General features: G+C 51.2%; 1 protein-coding gene across 5 annotated transcripts in view; it reads left to right on the forward strand.

Moving 5' to 3' along the window:
* The window catches only part of ZNF395 (zinc finger protein 395), a 42,648-nt gene extending 26,353 nt beyond the window's left edge, over positions 1-16,295 (forward strand). For all 5 annotated transcript variants that reach the window (XM_031692556.2, XM_072952779.1, XM_072952777.1 and 2 more), the window contains 9 exons: positions 852-1,098; positions 2,729-2,955; positions 4,782-4,891; positions 8,759-8,994; positions 9,413-9,513; positions 10,279-10,561; positions 11,931-12,023; positions 12,742-12,845; positions 13,071-16,295. In XM_031692556.2, the coding sequence (XP_031548416.1) occupies positions 852-1,098; positions 2,729-2,955; positions 4,782-4,891; positions 8,759-8,994; positions 9,413-9,513; positions 10,279-10,561; positions 11,931-12,023; positions 12,742-12,845; positions 13,071-13,182 (1,513 nt within the window). In that variant the 3' untranslated portion in view covers positions 13,183-16,295. The remainder of the gene's footprint in view (positions 1-851; positions 1,099-2,728; positions 2,956-4,781; positions 4,892-8,758; positions 8,995-9,412; positions 9,514-10,278; positions 10,562-11,930; positions 12,024-12,741; positions 12,846-13,070) is intronic.
* The last annotated feature ends 950 nt before the right edge of the window (positions 16,296-17,245 follow it).

Genomic DNA, 17,245 nt, shown 5'->3' on the forward strand with positions numbered 1-17,245 from the left:
CAGGGCTGTGGTCCTGTGTTGCCATCACCCCTGAATGTACAAGTGGCCTGGCCCCGGGTGCCGGGGGAGGCGGTGAGATTTGGAGTCAGGAGACCAGACTCTGACACCAACTACCCCTGGAGCCGCGAATAGGTCACTTAAGCTCCCAGCATTAGTTTCCTCACGTGGAAAACAAGGAGTTAGCATGGCTCGTTTCTGAGGCTGTTTGCAGCTTTGAAGCCAGCTGAGCCTGATAGTCCACAAGCATTCAACAGACTCCTTCCTGCTTCGGCTTTGAGATCGCGTGATGGGAACCTGCCTTGGGAAGTGGCCCTTGGTGCGTGTGCTGAGGTGGAGCGGAGATGCTCCCTGTGGACAGAGCGGTTTAAGCAGCACAGCCCTGGGTACAGCCCTCAGGTGCAGTCATGAAGGGTTTGTTAAATTAGCAAGGATGCATCCGCCTAAGAAAATGCTATGTGGCTTCTAAAAGTGTTTTTATAGAATAATATTTGATAATACAGTACAACCTACACAGGATAAGTGAAAATTCATTTTTACCAAGCCACGGTCCTGTTTCTGTAGAAATAAAAGCTGGTAAATCTACGTATAGAAGAAAGCTTGGAATGTATAGGAAACACGGGTCTCTCTGGGAGGCAGCTTGTTGAGTGATTTGTTTTTCTATGTGCTCATCAGTATGTTCTGACTGTCCTGCTAGTAATAGGTATCATTTTTGTAAAAGGAAAAAAGGTGTAAAAGTTACCTTAAAAGGTGTCATCCTTTTAGTGGACACTCCTGTGCTCCTGCTGCGTGTCAGGCTTCCTGATTCCTCCAGATAATGGATAAACCACTGTGTGTCCCCTTTGCCTCCCCAGGAACGGCAGCAGCATGGCCAGCGTGCTGTCCCGGCGCCTTGGCAAGCGGTCCCTCCTGGGAGCCCGGGTCTTGGGGCCACCTGGGGCTGCCCCACCCTTGGAGCCTCAGGCAGAGCTGCTGGAGGGGGCGGCTCCCCAGCCCTTCCTGGCCTCTAAGGACACTCCCTGCCAGGAGCAGCCCAAGGAAGTCCTAAAGGCTCCTGGCACCTCACGCCTCCAGCAGGTGGCCTTCCAGCCTGGGCAGAAGGTAGGTTGGTTCTTGAGTGGACAGGTGTCCCTGATCTCCCCAGGCTTGGGGCTGGCAGCCCAGCAGTGCCCCGAGTGACAGGCCAAGAACTGTCTGGAGCACAGACCTTTTCCCTGCAGCCATACGAGCCCTTGGGCAGCAGGCTTCCTGAGAGAATGAGCCACTGTTTGCAGACCCAGGGCTCCTCCGTGACAGTTCTGGGCTCAGGCCTGCTCAGAACCTCAGTTCAGAGCATGGCCAGAACTCAGTTTCCTCTTCATCTGCCTCAGTTTACAACTTCACAAGGACAAGGGAAAGAACCTCAGGCTTGTAAGAGACAGACAAGACTGCATCTTTGAATTACTTTTAGACTTTTTCAAGAGATGAAGAACACCTTCATGTTTAGTTGGGGTGCCACCTGGGATTCCCTTTGCAGCATCCCTTCTTCTGTGGCAGGGCCTGGTCATCACCTGTGCCTGCGGTTATCATGAGGTCTGGGTGCATGGGCATCTCTCCCACTGCCTTCTCCAGAGCCGGTACACAGAGACTCCACCTTCTGCCTCTGTGTCAAGGCTTATGGCATCCAGGCCTCTTCCCACCCCACTCCCCCCTGGCAACCCCAAGCTTGTATTTTATGTCTGAGTCTGTTTCTGTTTTGTATTTATGTTCTTTCTTTATTTTTTTTTAGATTCCACATATGAGCAATCTCATATGGTATTTTTCTTTCTCTTTCTGGCTTACTTCACTTAGAATGACATTCTCCAGGGACATCCATGTTGCTGCAAATGGCATTATGTTGTCATTTTTTTGGCTAAATAGTATTCCATTGTATAAATATACACATCTTCTTTATCCAGTCGTCTATTGATGGACATTTAGGCTGTTCATGTCTTGGCTATTGTAAATACTGCTGCTATGAACACACCACTACCATCTTGCTCCCAGGTAGACTCAGAATTCTCTGAAGGGAAAAATGCAGGGTGTGAGCAACCCAAGGCAATAGTTGGGGACCAGCAGATATATAGGACTTCAGAGTTAAGGCTGGGCAAGAAATTGGGAGACTAGACACAGATTCCAAATTCATTTGATTGGAGAATTTAATCTGTTTACGTTTAAAGTAATTATTGATAGGTCATGACTTAGTATTGCTACCTTGTCAATTGTTTTCTGACTGTCTTCCTTTGTTTCTTTCTTCTCTTGCTATCTTCCTTTGTGATCTAGTTTTTTTTTTTTTTTTGGGTAGTCCTGTGCTTTGATTCCTTTATCTCTTGTGTATCTACTAGAGGCTTTTTCTTTGTGGTTACTGTGAGGCTTACAGAAAACATCTTATAGTTCTAACAGTCTATTTTAAGATGATAGCGACTTAACTTTAGTTGCATATAGATTCCAAATTCCCAAAAAAAAAATCTGAGAAACTGATGCATTCACTCTCTCCATCTAGAGAATTTCTAAGGAGCTGTCTTGGGAAGAACAAATTCACTGAGGCTAGTCTGGGTGTTCAGGTGGGAAACAAGTACCTGGGAACATCTGTTTGAATTAGAGATGTCAGAGAATGCAGTTTGTGGCAGGTGGCTCCTGGCTCCCAGGACTCGGGGCATACGGAGTGAGACTCCCAAGTGTTGATCACTGGCTGCTGCTTTTCTCCCCCCAGGTTTGTGTGTGGTACGGGGGTCAAGAGCGCACAGGACTAGTGGAGCGGCATAGTTGGGCCGAGGATAAGGTGACTGTCTGGCTGTTGGACCAGAAGTTACAAATCTGCTGCAAGGCGGAGGAGGTGTGGCTGGCTGAGCTGCCAGGCCCCATTCCACAGGTGCCAGAGCAGGGAACCCAGGCACCAGCCTACAGGCCTGTCTCCAGGAACATTGACGTCCCAAAGAGGTTTGTGTGGGAGAACCTGGGCTCTGAAAGACACGTGGGTGGTGAGGTATGGGGCTGTGGGATGCCTTGTGTGATGGGGAAGGAATGTGAACGTCCTAGGTGTCTAGTTGTCAAGGTATCAGACAGATGGGATACACTGAGAGAGCATCCTTTGAAAAAACCCAGAAGGGCGTCTTCTCTTCCCCGTAACTCTGTTACAGGTGACATAGCTTCATCTGGCTAAGAGCTATTTTTTTCCCCTTTTCATGCTTAAACTAAAATTAGTTCTTAGTTTTTCATGATGAGAGGGAAAAAAAAAATGGCTTAGATTGGGAGTCAGCAAACGTGTTCTGAATGAGCCAGACAGTAAAGAACGCAGGCTTTGTGGGCCCAACGTTCTCTGTCCCAGCTGCTCTGCGCTGCGGCAGACGGTAGGGAGACAGGCGAGCATGTTGTCCTGCGATGAAACTTCGCTTATGGACACTCAGGTTTCCAGTCCATGTAATTTTCCTGTGTCACATGCCAAGAAATAAAATTCGTCTTTTGATTTTTAAAGCCATTTAAAAATTGTTAAGCCATTCTTGGCTTGCGAACCATCTGCCCCTGGCTAGATGGTCAGAACCACTGATGCTGAATGAAGGATGCTTACTTTGCTTCAGAATTTTATGACACGGTTTTTCCCTCGAGGATGTGTATATTCTGACTTCTAAATTGTATACTCTATATGTGTTGATTTTTTTTTTAAGATTAAAAAAGAAAACCTGCCAATGAAATTCTTACATGCAGGATGTGTAAGCAGTTGGTCCTGGTCCCACCTCTCTGTCTCTGTGTTTGCCTGTGGGTACTACTGTTATTGACAGTACAGGCAGCGTCTTGAGACCAGGTCCGTGCAACAGCAGTTGTGATTGTGTGTTCAGTGGAATGCTGGCAAAGAATTTTTCTGTTCTATGGAAGTAAAAATTCAAACAATCAGACAAGAAAGGGGATGCTGACATGTTTAGTATATGACTAGTCTTGGTTTAGTTGCTTCAAAGCCCAGTCGCATATTTTAGTGGATCTGAATTGTAAAGAATGAATTAATACAGCCCTTTGAAATAGATGAGCCACATAGACATTTGTTTCACACTAATTTTTCACACTTTAGCATTAACTTCTTGACAGCTTTCATTTTATTTCCGAATAATGTAACCTTATGTGGATTAAAGACATTATATGTAAAATTTTATAGAACTCTGCTATATAAAGCATTGAGATTTGCATTGGGAGATTTATGTTAGTATTTCTGGTCTTTTTTTTTTTTTTTCCTTTTTTCTTTTTTTTCTCATTGGCTTACGTACCAGGTTCTCTTGTCATTCAGAATCTATCAGAATACCTCTTGGTATTCTGATATACCTTGGGGAGAGGGGAAGGAAATTGGTTAGTGTAATTGTTATCCCTTAAATTTAAATATAACACAGGAGAGGAAGGTAATTTTGGTGCTTTCAAATTCCAGCTGGCTGACTTTCATGCCCATGCTTTATTTCATTGCTTTGACTATTCTTCCCTTCCCCCAAATAAAATTCCTGATTTTAAGCTGCAGAGTTAGAGTTAGGAAGTGAATTCAGGGGAGAGTGGCACTGCCTTTGGGTGTCAGCAGTGGGATGAGGGCGAGTCTGCTTACCCTGGGGTTGACTTGATTATTATCAGAATGAGTATTTTTCACGAATGGGGAGAGGTTTTCCTGCTTTATTTAACTGCTTTACTTGAGTACACACTGACTGATTGGAGGGAACAGTCCAGACACGTAAGAGGCTCCCAGGACTGGCTGTGTGGGGAAGTAACTTTGGCGCTCACCTGTTTGCATCCAGGAAGTCTGATGCGGTGGAAATGGACGAGATGATGGCGGCCATGGTGTTGACGTCCCTGTCCTGCAGCCCCGTCGTGCAGAGCCCTCCTGCGGTCGAGGCCAACTTCTCTGGTGAGGACGGGGGCCCGGGTGGGGTCTGGGCGCGGCAGAGGCCCACCGTCGACTTCCTCTGCTCTGAGCAGCTAATTGCCACAGTCACCGGCCTGGCAGCAGGATTTCTGGAGTCTCTTCTCCCTTGTGTCCCGGACTGGCTGAGTGACACAGAGTTAGATGCTTCCATCCTTTTCCCTCAGCTTCCTCCTCTGGGGAGAAGCTTCCTGGTGCAGCGTGAGGATTCAAGCACAGGACTGAGCCACACTGGCGCCTGGAGTCAGTTCTTCTATGGGCGTAAGCGAGTGAGGACCTTGTGGGGCTGAACAAGGCCGGTGGAGGGATATTTAGTTCTAAAGGCAGAAACGTGGGGAGGGTATAGCTCAAGTGGCAGAGCGCATGCTTAGCATGCATGAGGTCCTGGGTTCAATTCCCAGTACTTCCTCAGTAAAGAAATAAAAACCTAATTAACCCCCCCCCAAGAAAAAACCCTAAAAAAAAAATAAAGGCAGAAACGTACTGAATGGTCCCCTAGTGGCCTCAGCCGATTCATGCCCCTGTTCCAAGTGCCTGATTCAGCCTCGTAAATGAGTGTGGAGTAACTGAGCTGAAGTCTCGATAAATCGAATTGTTTAAGACAAGCCGACAGTCTGACTTCACGGCAAATTTATACATTGAATATCAGTAATAGGGGAGGAAGACGGGTTGCTGGATGTTGGTACTGTGACAAGACTGGCAGTGAATCTGAAGGTTCTGGAAATTTCGCTGTAGGGCTGGCCTGACTTACTCCCAGGGAATAACATTTTCACTGGTGAGATCTAACCGAGTTGCAAGCTACTTGTTAAAAGCTTATGGGAAGATATGAAGTTAGCTCTGAACTCACACCAGGAGGAAAGTGGCCTTTACTTGTAAGTAATCTCCCTAGGTAGAAACTAAATTTAGCAATAGGGCGGACTTGCTTACTGCGCCCAGGGCCTGCCGTGGGTGACCAGGCTGCCGGAGGAGGTCACTCAGGCTGGTGGCAACAGCTGTGAGGTGTAGCGTCGCAGGCCTGCTCTGGGAACACCTGGGGGCTACACACGCCACGCAGGGAAGCTACACGTACACACACACACACACACACACCCATAACACCAACCTATACACATCTAGCCGTGATCCTAGTATCTTGAGTCTCTTTGGATAAACATGTTTCGTCTGTTAAAGGGTTTTTTTCCGTTACAATATATTTCTGATCTTACAGTTAAAGTCAGTGGAAAAAGAAGGCCTCCCGGGCAGTGAATTATGCTGAGGTATTCTGCCAGGTGAGGTCTGTACGAGAACCAGAACCTCGCTCTAATCACGGAGACTGTTTGCACGGAAACCACCCATTCCTTTGGTCTCTTCTGTATCGTTAGGGTGGCTCTGTGTGGGTGAGGGTGTGTGTGTGTATGTGTAGAGCAGAGGGAGTCAGGGGTAATTCTTAGAAGTTCACCATAAACTCTTGCTGCTGTGTATTTGCAGGGGAGCACTTTGCTTTCATGGTATAGAAGCTCTGTTGCCCCTGCCCTAGAAAATCTTATGATCTAAGGTAGAGGAATTTCTGTTCATCTTACAAGGTACAGGTTAATGGATGAAATTGACTTTTTGCTTTATCCTCCCCTCAGTGTGGGCCTACTGTTTGACCGGCCCCCTTCTGCAGTCCTGAGCACGCTGGATGTAGCCTTCTGCTCTCGTGTTCTTCTCTCCCTGATGGGTTTCCTGAGTGGACGTGTGCAGACCCCTGACCTGTGGGCCTGTGGCTGGCTCCTGAGTCCTTTCCTGGGGGACTACCTTATTTGAAGCCCCACGTGTAGATACCATCAACTCTGGGTTTCCAGGAAGTCACAGCTTTGAGATTTGACAGTGAGACTTAGGAGGGCAGAGTTCTTCTGTCCTGTTCTGTTTGGGTGGGCTTCTCCTGGCACGTGAGTCTTAAGTGAGGAGCACCTGCCTTGGAAACATGGAATGCTGGGTGTCTAGGTTAGCCGAGAAGCTGGGAATGTGGAGAAGGAAGAAAGAAAAGCAGTGGGGTTTATATCCTGACCACAGGGCATGTGGTAGACGATTTCAGAATCCAGGGTAAGGGGGCTCCATGGAACTCTGCCCACGTTGGGAGTTAGGGCTTTTGGGGACAAGGCCACCATACCTGCATATGTCACATTTTTCCCCCCTTCTCTTGCTATTTCCATGTATCAAAATGTCAGATTCTCCTACATTATAAATTACTACGGGTTTATGGCTGAGGCATGGATGAATCAGGGTTGGGCCTAAAGTAGCCTGAAGAAAGGCAATTTAAAAACTGAAAATTTCACCCATCTGCCTGTGATCTTCTGTTCACATGCACTGCTGGGAGCAGGGTTGCTGGTTCCGGCCACGTGGGGCATCCTGGCCTCCTTTCATCCTGTGATGAGCCTGAACTGCTCCCCAAACTTGTCTTTCCTTCTCCAAACGTGTTCCTTGTGAATAAAAGCTGGGACCACCAGGGCAATAACTCTGGTAGATGCTGCGCCTCCCGGCAGCTGTGAGAGCTGGCTGAATGGTTTCTTTCCACACACAGGTTTTGATGTACCAGCCTGATTTTAAATCATCTAAAGGCATTTTTCAAGAAAGCCTGGTTAACAGGCCCTTAACTTGACTTCTCCATCCTTCTCTGCTATGGGGAAAGCTGGGAGGCAGGAGAGGCGTTTCCCCTCCCCTCTCCACACTCTCCCCCTGCCTTTAAAGTGAGAAGTCCACTTTAATTAGTTATCATTCCATTAACAGTACAGGCTTCCCCCTTCTCTGAAAGTAGAGGTATCTTTGAAACCTTCCTAAACTAAAGTGGCATAAAGCAAAGAAGCAGTTACCTTAGGACACACCTGCTAATGGAGACACAAAATACCTGGAGATAAAGTACAGATGCTCACAGACAGTTCAGAGTTATGGCAGCTGGATGCTGAGATACCGCATGTGGTTCCCAGGGAGAGAGCTCGGCGGTGCCGCGCTCAGTGCTTGGGGTGCACACTGCTTCTCTAGCAGCTCGCTCTGCAAAACCAACGCTGAATGCTGTTATTTTCGCCTTTTTTTTCAGAAAGTGAAACCCTTCCTCAGATTTCTTTCAGTTACTGAGGTCCGGTTGTCACTCACTGTTAGTAGGGGATTGGTTTCAGGACTCGTGCGGACACCAAAATGCCTGGGTGCTCAAGTCCCTTGTATAAAATGGCATCGTATTTGCACATCCTCTCGTATACTTTAAATCATCTCTAGATTACTTATAACATCTCATACAATGTGAATGCTACGTACAATGTAAATAGTTGTAAAAACAGTGTAAATGCTGCATAAATACTTGCTGGTAAGTGGCAAATTCAAGTTTTGCTCTTTGGAACTTTCTGAAAAAATTTTTTCCTGAACATTTTCAATCCATGGTTGGTTTAATCCTTGGATGTTGAACCTACAGGTACAGAGGGCCAACTGTAGGTCTTTCGTAAAAGGGAAATGGTGTAAAGCGAAACTTTGAAAAGCGGGGGACACCTGCACACAGAATAAAGTTGCGGTGTGTGTCTCAGTGATCGTCAGCATGACTGTGGCAGGAAGCGTCCACCAGAGCAGAGCAGAGCCGGGCCACCCACAGACAGTGCTGCAACGAATGGACCCGCTCCTCATTTTTACCAGCGCTCAGAAAGGGGAGGGCTTTCTTTGCAGCGGAGGGCTGGGATTTTTCCTCCTTGGAGTGGCAAAGCTAGGCAATCTAGAGCCAGGAATTAGATTCAGGAACCCAGACTCCAAACTAGAGTTTCCTGGTCTCCGACCTGGGCTGTCCGTGCGGAATCTGCATAGACACGGGAATGGGCCCGTGAGCATCCTCTCTATCTTCTCTCCGGGCAGCTTCCCGCGCAGCCTGTGATCCATGGAAGGAGAGCGGCGACGTGTCGGACAGCGGCAGCAGCACCACCAGCGGCCACTGGAGCGGGAGCAGCGGCGTCTCCACCCCGTCGCCCCCCCACCCCCAGGCCAGCCCCAAGTATTTGGGGGACGCCTTTGGTTCTCCTCAAACTGATAATGGATTTGAGACCGATCCGGATGCTTTCCTGTTGGATGAACCAGCACCTCGCAAGAGGAAGGTACGTGCCGTGAGTGGGAGCGCGGTCATGCGGGGATGGGGCCCCATGGGTCCTGGGCCTTCTTCAGGCTCCATCTTGTTTCCTTTGCTGCTTCTGTTTCCTCCTGACATTCCCAGGAGCCCACTCCTCCTCGCTAATGCCACTTCCTTGGCCTTCTCACCTCTGCCCCAACCCCTGCCTTTGTTCTTGATCTCCCCTAGAGCCTGTGTGTGAGAGGCCTCTGGTGGGTCTCCCCCCTCCTCCACTTCAGGCACACACCAGCTCCAGGGTCCAGGGTCCAGGCTCTCTGCCTCTGCTTGTCTGTCTCTGTGGTCTCTGAGAACCCCTCTCCTCAAGTCTGCAGCTGGAGTCCCCGCTGGGCTGGGCTGGGCTGAGGGAAAGGACACGTCCCCCCTTACCCCATCTTCCTTTCCCCCAGAACTCGGTGAAGGTGATGTACAAGTGCCTGTGGCCCAACTGTGGCAAAGTCCTGCGCTCCATCGTGGGCATCAAACGTCACGTCAAAGCCCTCCACCTGGGGTAGGTATGAGCCCAGGGCCCCTCTGCATGCCGAGGGTGCTGGGCAGGCATCTTCCACCTACTGGTTCCCTGGAACCCCAGCCCGGGATGCCTCCTGGAAACTGGCTGGCTGAGGACGCCACCTAGCCCTGCCTGATGCCCCAAAGAATAGCCCGTTGGGAGGAGACCTTTGCTGGGGAGGGAGACCCGTCCTGCGGGGGTGGGTGTTCATGCGGTTGGTGGGTGTTGATGCGGTTGGTGGGACGGGAGCTCCGCCCACCTCGGGGGTGTGTCTTCTCGCCGCAGCCACGGTAGGAAGGAAGGAAGGAAGATGCTTCGATCTGGGTAGACGGAGGGTGGTTGGTGAGGGCCTGTTGTGAGTTCCGCGCCTGCTTCCCCTCGGGGAGCAGGGCTCCCTCCACACTGACCCCCTGGGGCCCGGGCTGCTAATGGCGGAGGAAACGGACTCAGCCCTCTCGCCGGAGGAGAGAGTGCGACGGCGAGTGTGTGGGACCTAGAGAGGACCCCGGGGCAGAGCTCAGAGTCAGGTAGCTCTTGCAGAAGGAGAAGTTTGCACACGTTTTGGGAGAGAAGCCTTCGGTACCAGGAAGTAACAGTTTCCACTGATGTACAAGCGTGTAACCCTTTGTGACCCCGCATCAGGAGGGGGACTCCCCGGTGTTCCTCCCGCCTCTTCCCTGACTTACCAGGTGGTCCTGAGCAAGCGCATCCCTCGTGCCTCGGTGTCGCTGGTCATCACCGCATCCCCTCCTTCCCCCTACGCAGGGACACGGTGGACTCCGACCAGTTCAAGCGGGAGGAGGATTTCTACTACACAGAGGTGCAGATGAAGGAGGAAGCTGCTGCTCCTGCTGGCGCCCCCGCCGCTGACCCGGCTCCCGCCCCCAGCATGACCAGCCCACCCCTGGCCGTTCTCTCACCGCCTCCTCCCAAAGCCCAGCCGTCAGGCCCAGAACACCCCGGCCTGGAGTCTTACCTGCCCTCTGCTGCTCTCAGCAAGTCAGCTCCTGGCTCCTTTTGGCACATTCAGGCCGACCATGCATACCAGGTACGGGGCGGGGACACGCTGGGAGCTCAGCCTGGTGGCAGTAAGGATGGTCAGTGTCTGTCACTGGCCAGCCTGATCACAGGCCAGACCACCCTGCTTGAAAGCTGAGTCCTTTGGCCAGATTACTAATCTCTAATTCCTACAGAGAAGGAAAGGGAAGTGACTTCACCCTCAATAAACATGGGAATTAAAACAACTAAAACCCAGGTATAAAAAAAATATGGGAATTCCAGAATTCTGCGTTGGTGGCTCTCGAGTGATTACGGGAAATCTGGCAGAATCCCTCAGTAACCAGGTTGATGGATTTGGACTGGAGAATTGTTCCATCGCTGCTTATAAATGGGGATAGAGATTCCCAGAGCAGTTCCCTAGTTCCTAGAATTGTGCTACATTAACAGATCATCTGGCATTTTCTTACCCAAGTACCTACTACGTGTCAAGCATGGTGCTAAGCTTTGCAGATGGAATAAAACATAGTTCCTGACCTTGTAAAGTACATGGTTTAGCTAGAGAGAAGAATGAGTATGTAACTATGATTAATTACAGTAAGTAGTCCAAGTGTTTTATTAGAGGCACGAGAAATTGTTGTGAGTACAAGAAAGAGCAAGCTGTTACGCGTGTGACAACTTGAGAAAGTGACATTTCCGATGGTCTTCACTGCATGTAGTGGGTACTAACCACTCTGGTTGCCGTGTGCCGGTTTTTCCTAAAATCCTTTTATGCCTATAGCTTGGTTTTATCTGATTCTAGGCTGATTTGCAGGTTGGTAATTCAGAAGCAGTGCTTTCCATCAGGAAGCCTTTACAGAACGAGGCAGCTCTCCTTCTCATTCGAACGAGTGGCTGCTTAGCTGTTTCATGTTTGGCCAACTTCAGGCGGCCCCTCTGGCAGCTGGCTGAGCCTGTGAGATGGGGCCTGGGGAGGCCAGCTGGTGTTTTTACAAACTTAAACCTAGGCAGGCAGGAGAGAGTTGCTGCTTCCAAGTGGTTGCCTGGGGACACCACATTCTCAGCGCAGCAGCACCGCCCGCACTCAGGGCTTTTGGACTTCTTTGCAGAGCTGCCATATAGCCTGTTCCTGGTAGGTGATTCAGCCAAGAAGTTAATCCAAGGAGGTGATTAAGTCATGAAGCTGGCGTGTAAACTAGCTCCAAGAGAAATGTTCCAAAAAAAGACCGGATCTCGAGGGCAAGGAGACCGCAGAGCGTTGGTACTCTGATGTTCCTCCTGGGGAGAGTGTTTTGGGGTAGCCCAGTATTTCCCAGTCCCAGGGGCACCTGCCGCTGCAGACCTTGAGCTTACAGGGAGAGGGATGGGCCTCACAAGCGTCCCTTGCTGGGGCCTCGGCCGACGCTCTGCTGTCTCCCCAGGCCCTGCCGTCCTTTCAGATCCCAGTGTCGCCACACATCTACACCAGTATTAGCTGGGCCGCCGCCCCCTCCACGGCCTCCTCCCTCTCTCCGGTGAGTGTGCCCATCTCTGAGCCCGTTGGCACTTCCAGGGGCCCTGGGACCCCCCAAGGGCTCTTCCATACCTACCTGGTGCTGAAGGTCTCCCTATGGCTCGCCCCCCGAGCTGGTCACGGCCCCTTGTAGATGGTGGGTGGCTATGGTAAGGACTTAATGCTGAGAGGAAAAAGGGAGAGAATCTGGGAAAGCTGGAGAGGAAGAGGGTGGGCGATAAAGAAGAGAGGGGCTTGTGGGAGGCTGTGTGGGTGCATCCGAAATCCAGAGGCCCCCGTGGACCAGCACCTTTAGCTGCTTGCCTCCAGACTAAAATAAATCGGAAGTCTTTTGAACCAGGCATAGTGGGCTCCGATCTTGAGCATCTTCTGCAGGGAGGTGTCACATGTTCTAAAACCCAAGGGTGCGAAGGTGCGGTCACAGCAGTGCTGTCCCTCCTTTGGTCCCACCCTGTAGTGGCTCCATCGAAATCTGCAGGGAGCAGCCCACAAGGTGGCCAGACCGAGCGGCTCCCCTGCTCTGTCAGTAGTGTGGCTTTAAAGGCCTGCTCCTCACTGGCCACCTCCCCTCGCTCCCTGGCCCCTGCTCACCTCTACCTGGAATCTCCATCCGGAGAAGGCCTTCTGGCATGAGACAGGCTCGGCGGGTGTGGACAACTGGGATGGTCCTCTCCCCTTTCACGACTGCCCTGTGCTCACGGCCCCTCTCCCATGCCCAGGTCCGGAGCCGGTCACTAAGCTTCAGCGAGCCCCAGCAGCCACCACCTGCCGTGAAATCTCACCTGATCGTCACTTCTCCACCCCGGGCCCAGAGCAGTGCCAGGTGAGATTGTCTTTGGCCGACCCCACCCCTCCTCCCCATTTCTGGCTCCATCTGGTTCTCGTCCTCACAGTTGGTCCCAGGGAGGACCTGATAAGGGGCCGTGATTGGTTCTCTGACCCCGTGACTCCACTGCGCTGCTGCTTGCTGGCTCAGCCTTTGGCCTGGCCGGGCTTGGGTCCACCCGCCAGTGCATGACCGACCTCCCGCCTTGTTGCTCTCTTGCAGGAAGACCCGCGGGGAGGCCAAGAAGTGCCGCAAGGTGTACGGCATCGAGCACCGGGACCAGTGGTGCACTGCCTGCCGCTGGAAGAAGGCCTGCCAGCGCTTCCTGGACTGAGCGGGCCGGCGGCTCGGCCCCTGCGCCCGGCCGGCCCTGCCCGGCGGCCGGAGGACAAAGGCAGACGCGTCCCCAGCCCTCAGCAGAAACCTTAAAAGATGAAGAGTGGACAGTGGGAGTTTGGGCTCTTTTGGTTAAGGTTTAACACTTAAAACATTTCCCTCTCCCTCCCAGGGACATTTTATTTTTTAAAAAAAGAGACAAAAGTTATTTTTCCCCCTCAAATAGGAGAGAGCCAAGACCTACCGAGGGTGTTCTCCAGCAAACCAGAGACCAAAGAATTGATTCCCTTCCCATCCCCCGTCCGTCTCTCTAGGGGATTAGCTTGTACATAGGGAAAGAAGGAACCGCTCTTTCTGTTTCCTGCTGAGTTGGTGAATTCTTTGCTTTCTTCATTCTTCCAGAAGGGACTATGAGCAAGATGAATTTACTTTTCTTTAAAAAAAAAAAAAAAAGGTTTCTGGCTGGTGACTCAGAGAGCAGGACCAGGGGAGGGTGGGGTGGGGAGAGCGGGGGGTGTCTGTGCTCTGTAAGGTGCAGCCACCCCGCTTGTCTGCCCAAATCCAAAGGAAGGGAGATCTTGTCCTCACCGAGCAGCTTCCACAGAAGTGAAAGGAAACCCTCTCCTTGGTGACGACTGTTTGCATCTGGGTTCCCTCAGACGTTGGGTCACTGGCTGCTTCTCCAAGCCCAGACTCAGAGGTTTGTAAAGATAGCTGAGCCAAAAGGCTGAAACGAATTCCCGTTTTGCAAGGCGGCAGTTAAACACTACCTTGATCACTCTTTCCTTGAGGAGGGAGAGGGTTTAGCATTTGTGAAAGCTTCCTGCCCCCGCCCCGGGGTAGGTTCCTCTTTGTCTCCTGTTTCACCAGGGACTTTCCCCATCTTCCTTCGAGGCTGCAGGCAGGGCTGGCGAAGAGAGCCGACAGAAAGGTAGGTGGCAGCTTCCCCCACGGTGAGAGGGCGTTGAATGTTCCCCCACTGTTCCGTTGGCTCACCTGCCCCTTTGAGGACAATCGGGTCTTCTTCCTAAGATGATAGGTAGGACAAGACCCTTCAGTCAGTTCAGGAGGCTTCTGGGTTTTACTAGTGTTGGTCCAGTCCGTGGCACGGGGAGGGTCAGTTGGATGTGGTGTCACCTTCCCAGATATCCCCGCTGACGGTGGGACGAGGGAGGTTAGAGAGAGTCCCGGGGTCACGTGATGGGGACCTGGGGTTGAATTATCAGCTGCTGGCGCTTCTGGAAGCCTCGGGAATTGAGGGAGCCTGGACTGCGCTGCTTGGGAGGTAGATAGGCAGAGCTGTTCTTGCTGAGGGGCGAGATGTGGGGAGCTCAGCGCCACGCCGGCCGCCGGTGAACAAAGGCTGGGCCTTTTTTGTTTCGGAGCCTCGCCTCTCTTCTAAGCGCGACAGGTTTGGAGATTCCTCAGGGCCTGTGTCCCAGTCGTCAGGGGCTCAGGGACTGCCACCAAGCCACCTGTCTGGGGACTGAACAGCAGCGTCCACCCCTTGGCTGTGATCAAGGCTGTCCTCTTGGTCCAGGTGGGAACACCTCGATACTGACGCTCTTCATGTGGGAACCAGGAAGATGCTTTTCAATCGGAGACACGCCGAGTGTTTGAAACCTGCAAACCTAAGAATAGCGGTGTGATGTTGTGAAGGGTGATGGTGACCTGGGTTTGGGGGCAGAAGGGAAAGATGCCCTCATACATGGGTGTCTTTGGTGGTGATGGGGTATATTTTTGTAACTTAGTTTAAAAAAAAAAAGTATGTGGAATTCTGTCCCTTGGTAAAGCTTGAAACCTGGCCAGCCAGAGGGGCCCTGGGTTCTTCCTCCCGCCCCTTCGAGCTCCCTGAGAAGTCAAAGCAGATGCAGGTTGCTGCTGGGCTGACCCCCTCACCCCACAGCATGTCTGACCCACGAGTGGAGGGGGCACTTGGGAGGTGGGGACGCAGCCCAGCAGCGTCCCCCCTTCCCTTCTTAACCAGAGCGCTTGCTGAATCTAGTCTTTCGAAAAGCTCTTTTTATTTCCCCCTCAGCTCGGGCTGTGTAGATGTAACTGGATATGAAGATTTTCTCTGAGTGAAGTAGGCTTCTCAGATCACAGGGCAGAAAAGGAAGAGAGAAAGGAGACATGGATGCAACACTTTAAAAACTGAGGGTTTTTTAGTTTTCTTTTTTTAAAAAAAAAAATGTTCTGGTGCGGCTTTCCCCATCAGCATTTGCTCCTGCCTCCTTCCTGGTGGCGGTGGCCTCCTCCGGCCTCCCTCGGCCTCCCTCCTCCCGCTGCTCCGTCTTGTGGCTGTAGTGTTGGTTCCTGACGTGTGGTCTGTCCCGGGGTGGGGGTGGTTTGTGAACTGGTCCAGTGGTCATGCCTGTTTTCTTCATCTCTGTGTCTCTCCCTGCTTCCCGGCCCACCTGTGCTTCAGAATCTGCTAGAAGGTGGGATGCCGCAGGTGTGCATGGGAAACTAACAGGACTGATTGCCAAAAGCAGTTGTCTTGGGAAACTCTCTATTCCAGGGGCGTTACCCCCATTCAGAACCTCTCTCGGAATTAGTTTTGGAGTCCATGGTGCCTGCTGTGAGCAGCCTTAATGATACTGAATGTGCACCTGCTCCTGTTCCTTCGGTGCAGAGAGAGTCCGGCAAATGGTACCTGTGGTCAAGTGAGGTCACAGATGCAAAGCACAAGGACCCACGAACATGTAAGATGACTTGGGTCTCATCATGGGACTTTGAAGCCGGCTGTGAGAACAGTTCCGTCATTTCAGAGAGCAGTTTGAGTCAGCCCATGGCCTGACTCCCTGGAGGACACTGTTCATTTGGTTGTGGAAACTCTGTTTTGTTTGAAAAAAAATCTGTCCTGTTACTTTCTGGTCCTCCCAGGTTCTGACTTTACCAGGGGTTAAAAAAAAAAAAAGAAGAAGAAGAAAAAAAGATTTTTAAAAAAAAGAAGAGGGAGGTAAATCCCATCTGTGAACTTGTCTTCTTGGCTCCTTTCCCCCCAGCTGTCTTCCAAGTATTATTTTTACTGTTAAAAAATTTTTTAAAAAATGTGAAATGTAATGTTTTTACAGCAACAATATGAAATATATTTTATAAAGAATAAAATGGTACATTGTCTGATTTAATGTGTGCCCAGCTGTCTGCCCTCCCCAGTACAAAGGATAAGATTATCATTGTCCTTGGTGTTAAACACGTGATGGCCCTGGGGGCGAAGCACACAGACTCACTTGCTTATAAGAACAAGATGCAACATTACCGGGGACGGGGCCAAGTGCTTATGTGGATTACCCGAATAACCCCAGGAAGGACTTACTGTTGTCATTCCCATTTTACAGATGAGGAGAGTGAGGCACAGAAATTTAAAAACTTGCCCAAAGTCGTAATCTGGGGCATAGTGGCACTGGGATTGTAATCCAGGCAGTAACCATTTTCTATACTGCTTGTACTGACAGCAGCAGGCAGGGGAAGGGGAGAAGGTGGGTGGAATGTTCTTGGCCAAGTGCCTGAGTTTGCTGGGGAGCGGGCAAGTGACCGAGGAGAAAATAAGTCACACTCTGCCCATGCAATGAGTTCTGTCCCCAGGGAACAGCACAGGCTGCTCCATGAATTCATGGATTCCGTGTCCTGTGATGGCCCAGATGGCGGGTTAAAAACTGGTCTCGGTGGGAGGGGAGCTGGCAGCAGAAAGTGATGTCTTACCCTGGTAGCACCAGGACTGCTTTATGCAGTTAAAACTGGGACCATGAGGCCTGTCTGGGAGCAGGTCCGAGGGCCATCCTGAGAAGACCCAGGGACTAGTCCAAGGCGGGAGTGGGGCAGGCCTCAGCAGCCTGGATGGCTGGTGTGGGAGGTGGTCCTTCTCCCTCACCTTGGGGTGGAACAGAGGGTTTCTTTCTCCGCCTTCCCTTTTTCCTTGCTCTGCCCCGTCTAAGCAAGCCCCGAACAGAATCACTGCTCCACTGCAGTCAGTGCACCTCCCCTTCCCAACCCCTCGCCCCTCCCCACTAACCAGTTAACTGCTCTTGGGTCGGTCATTGGCCATTTGCAGCCCTGGG

Source organism: Vicugna pacos, chromosome 31 (assembly GCF_048564905.1).
Source record: "Vicugna pacos chromosome 31, VicPac4, whole genome shotgun sequence".
NCBI classification, from domain to species: Eukaryota; Metazoa; Chordata; class Mammalia; order Artiodactyla; family Camelidae; genus Vicugna; species Vicugna pacos.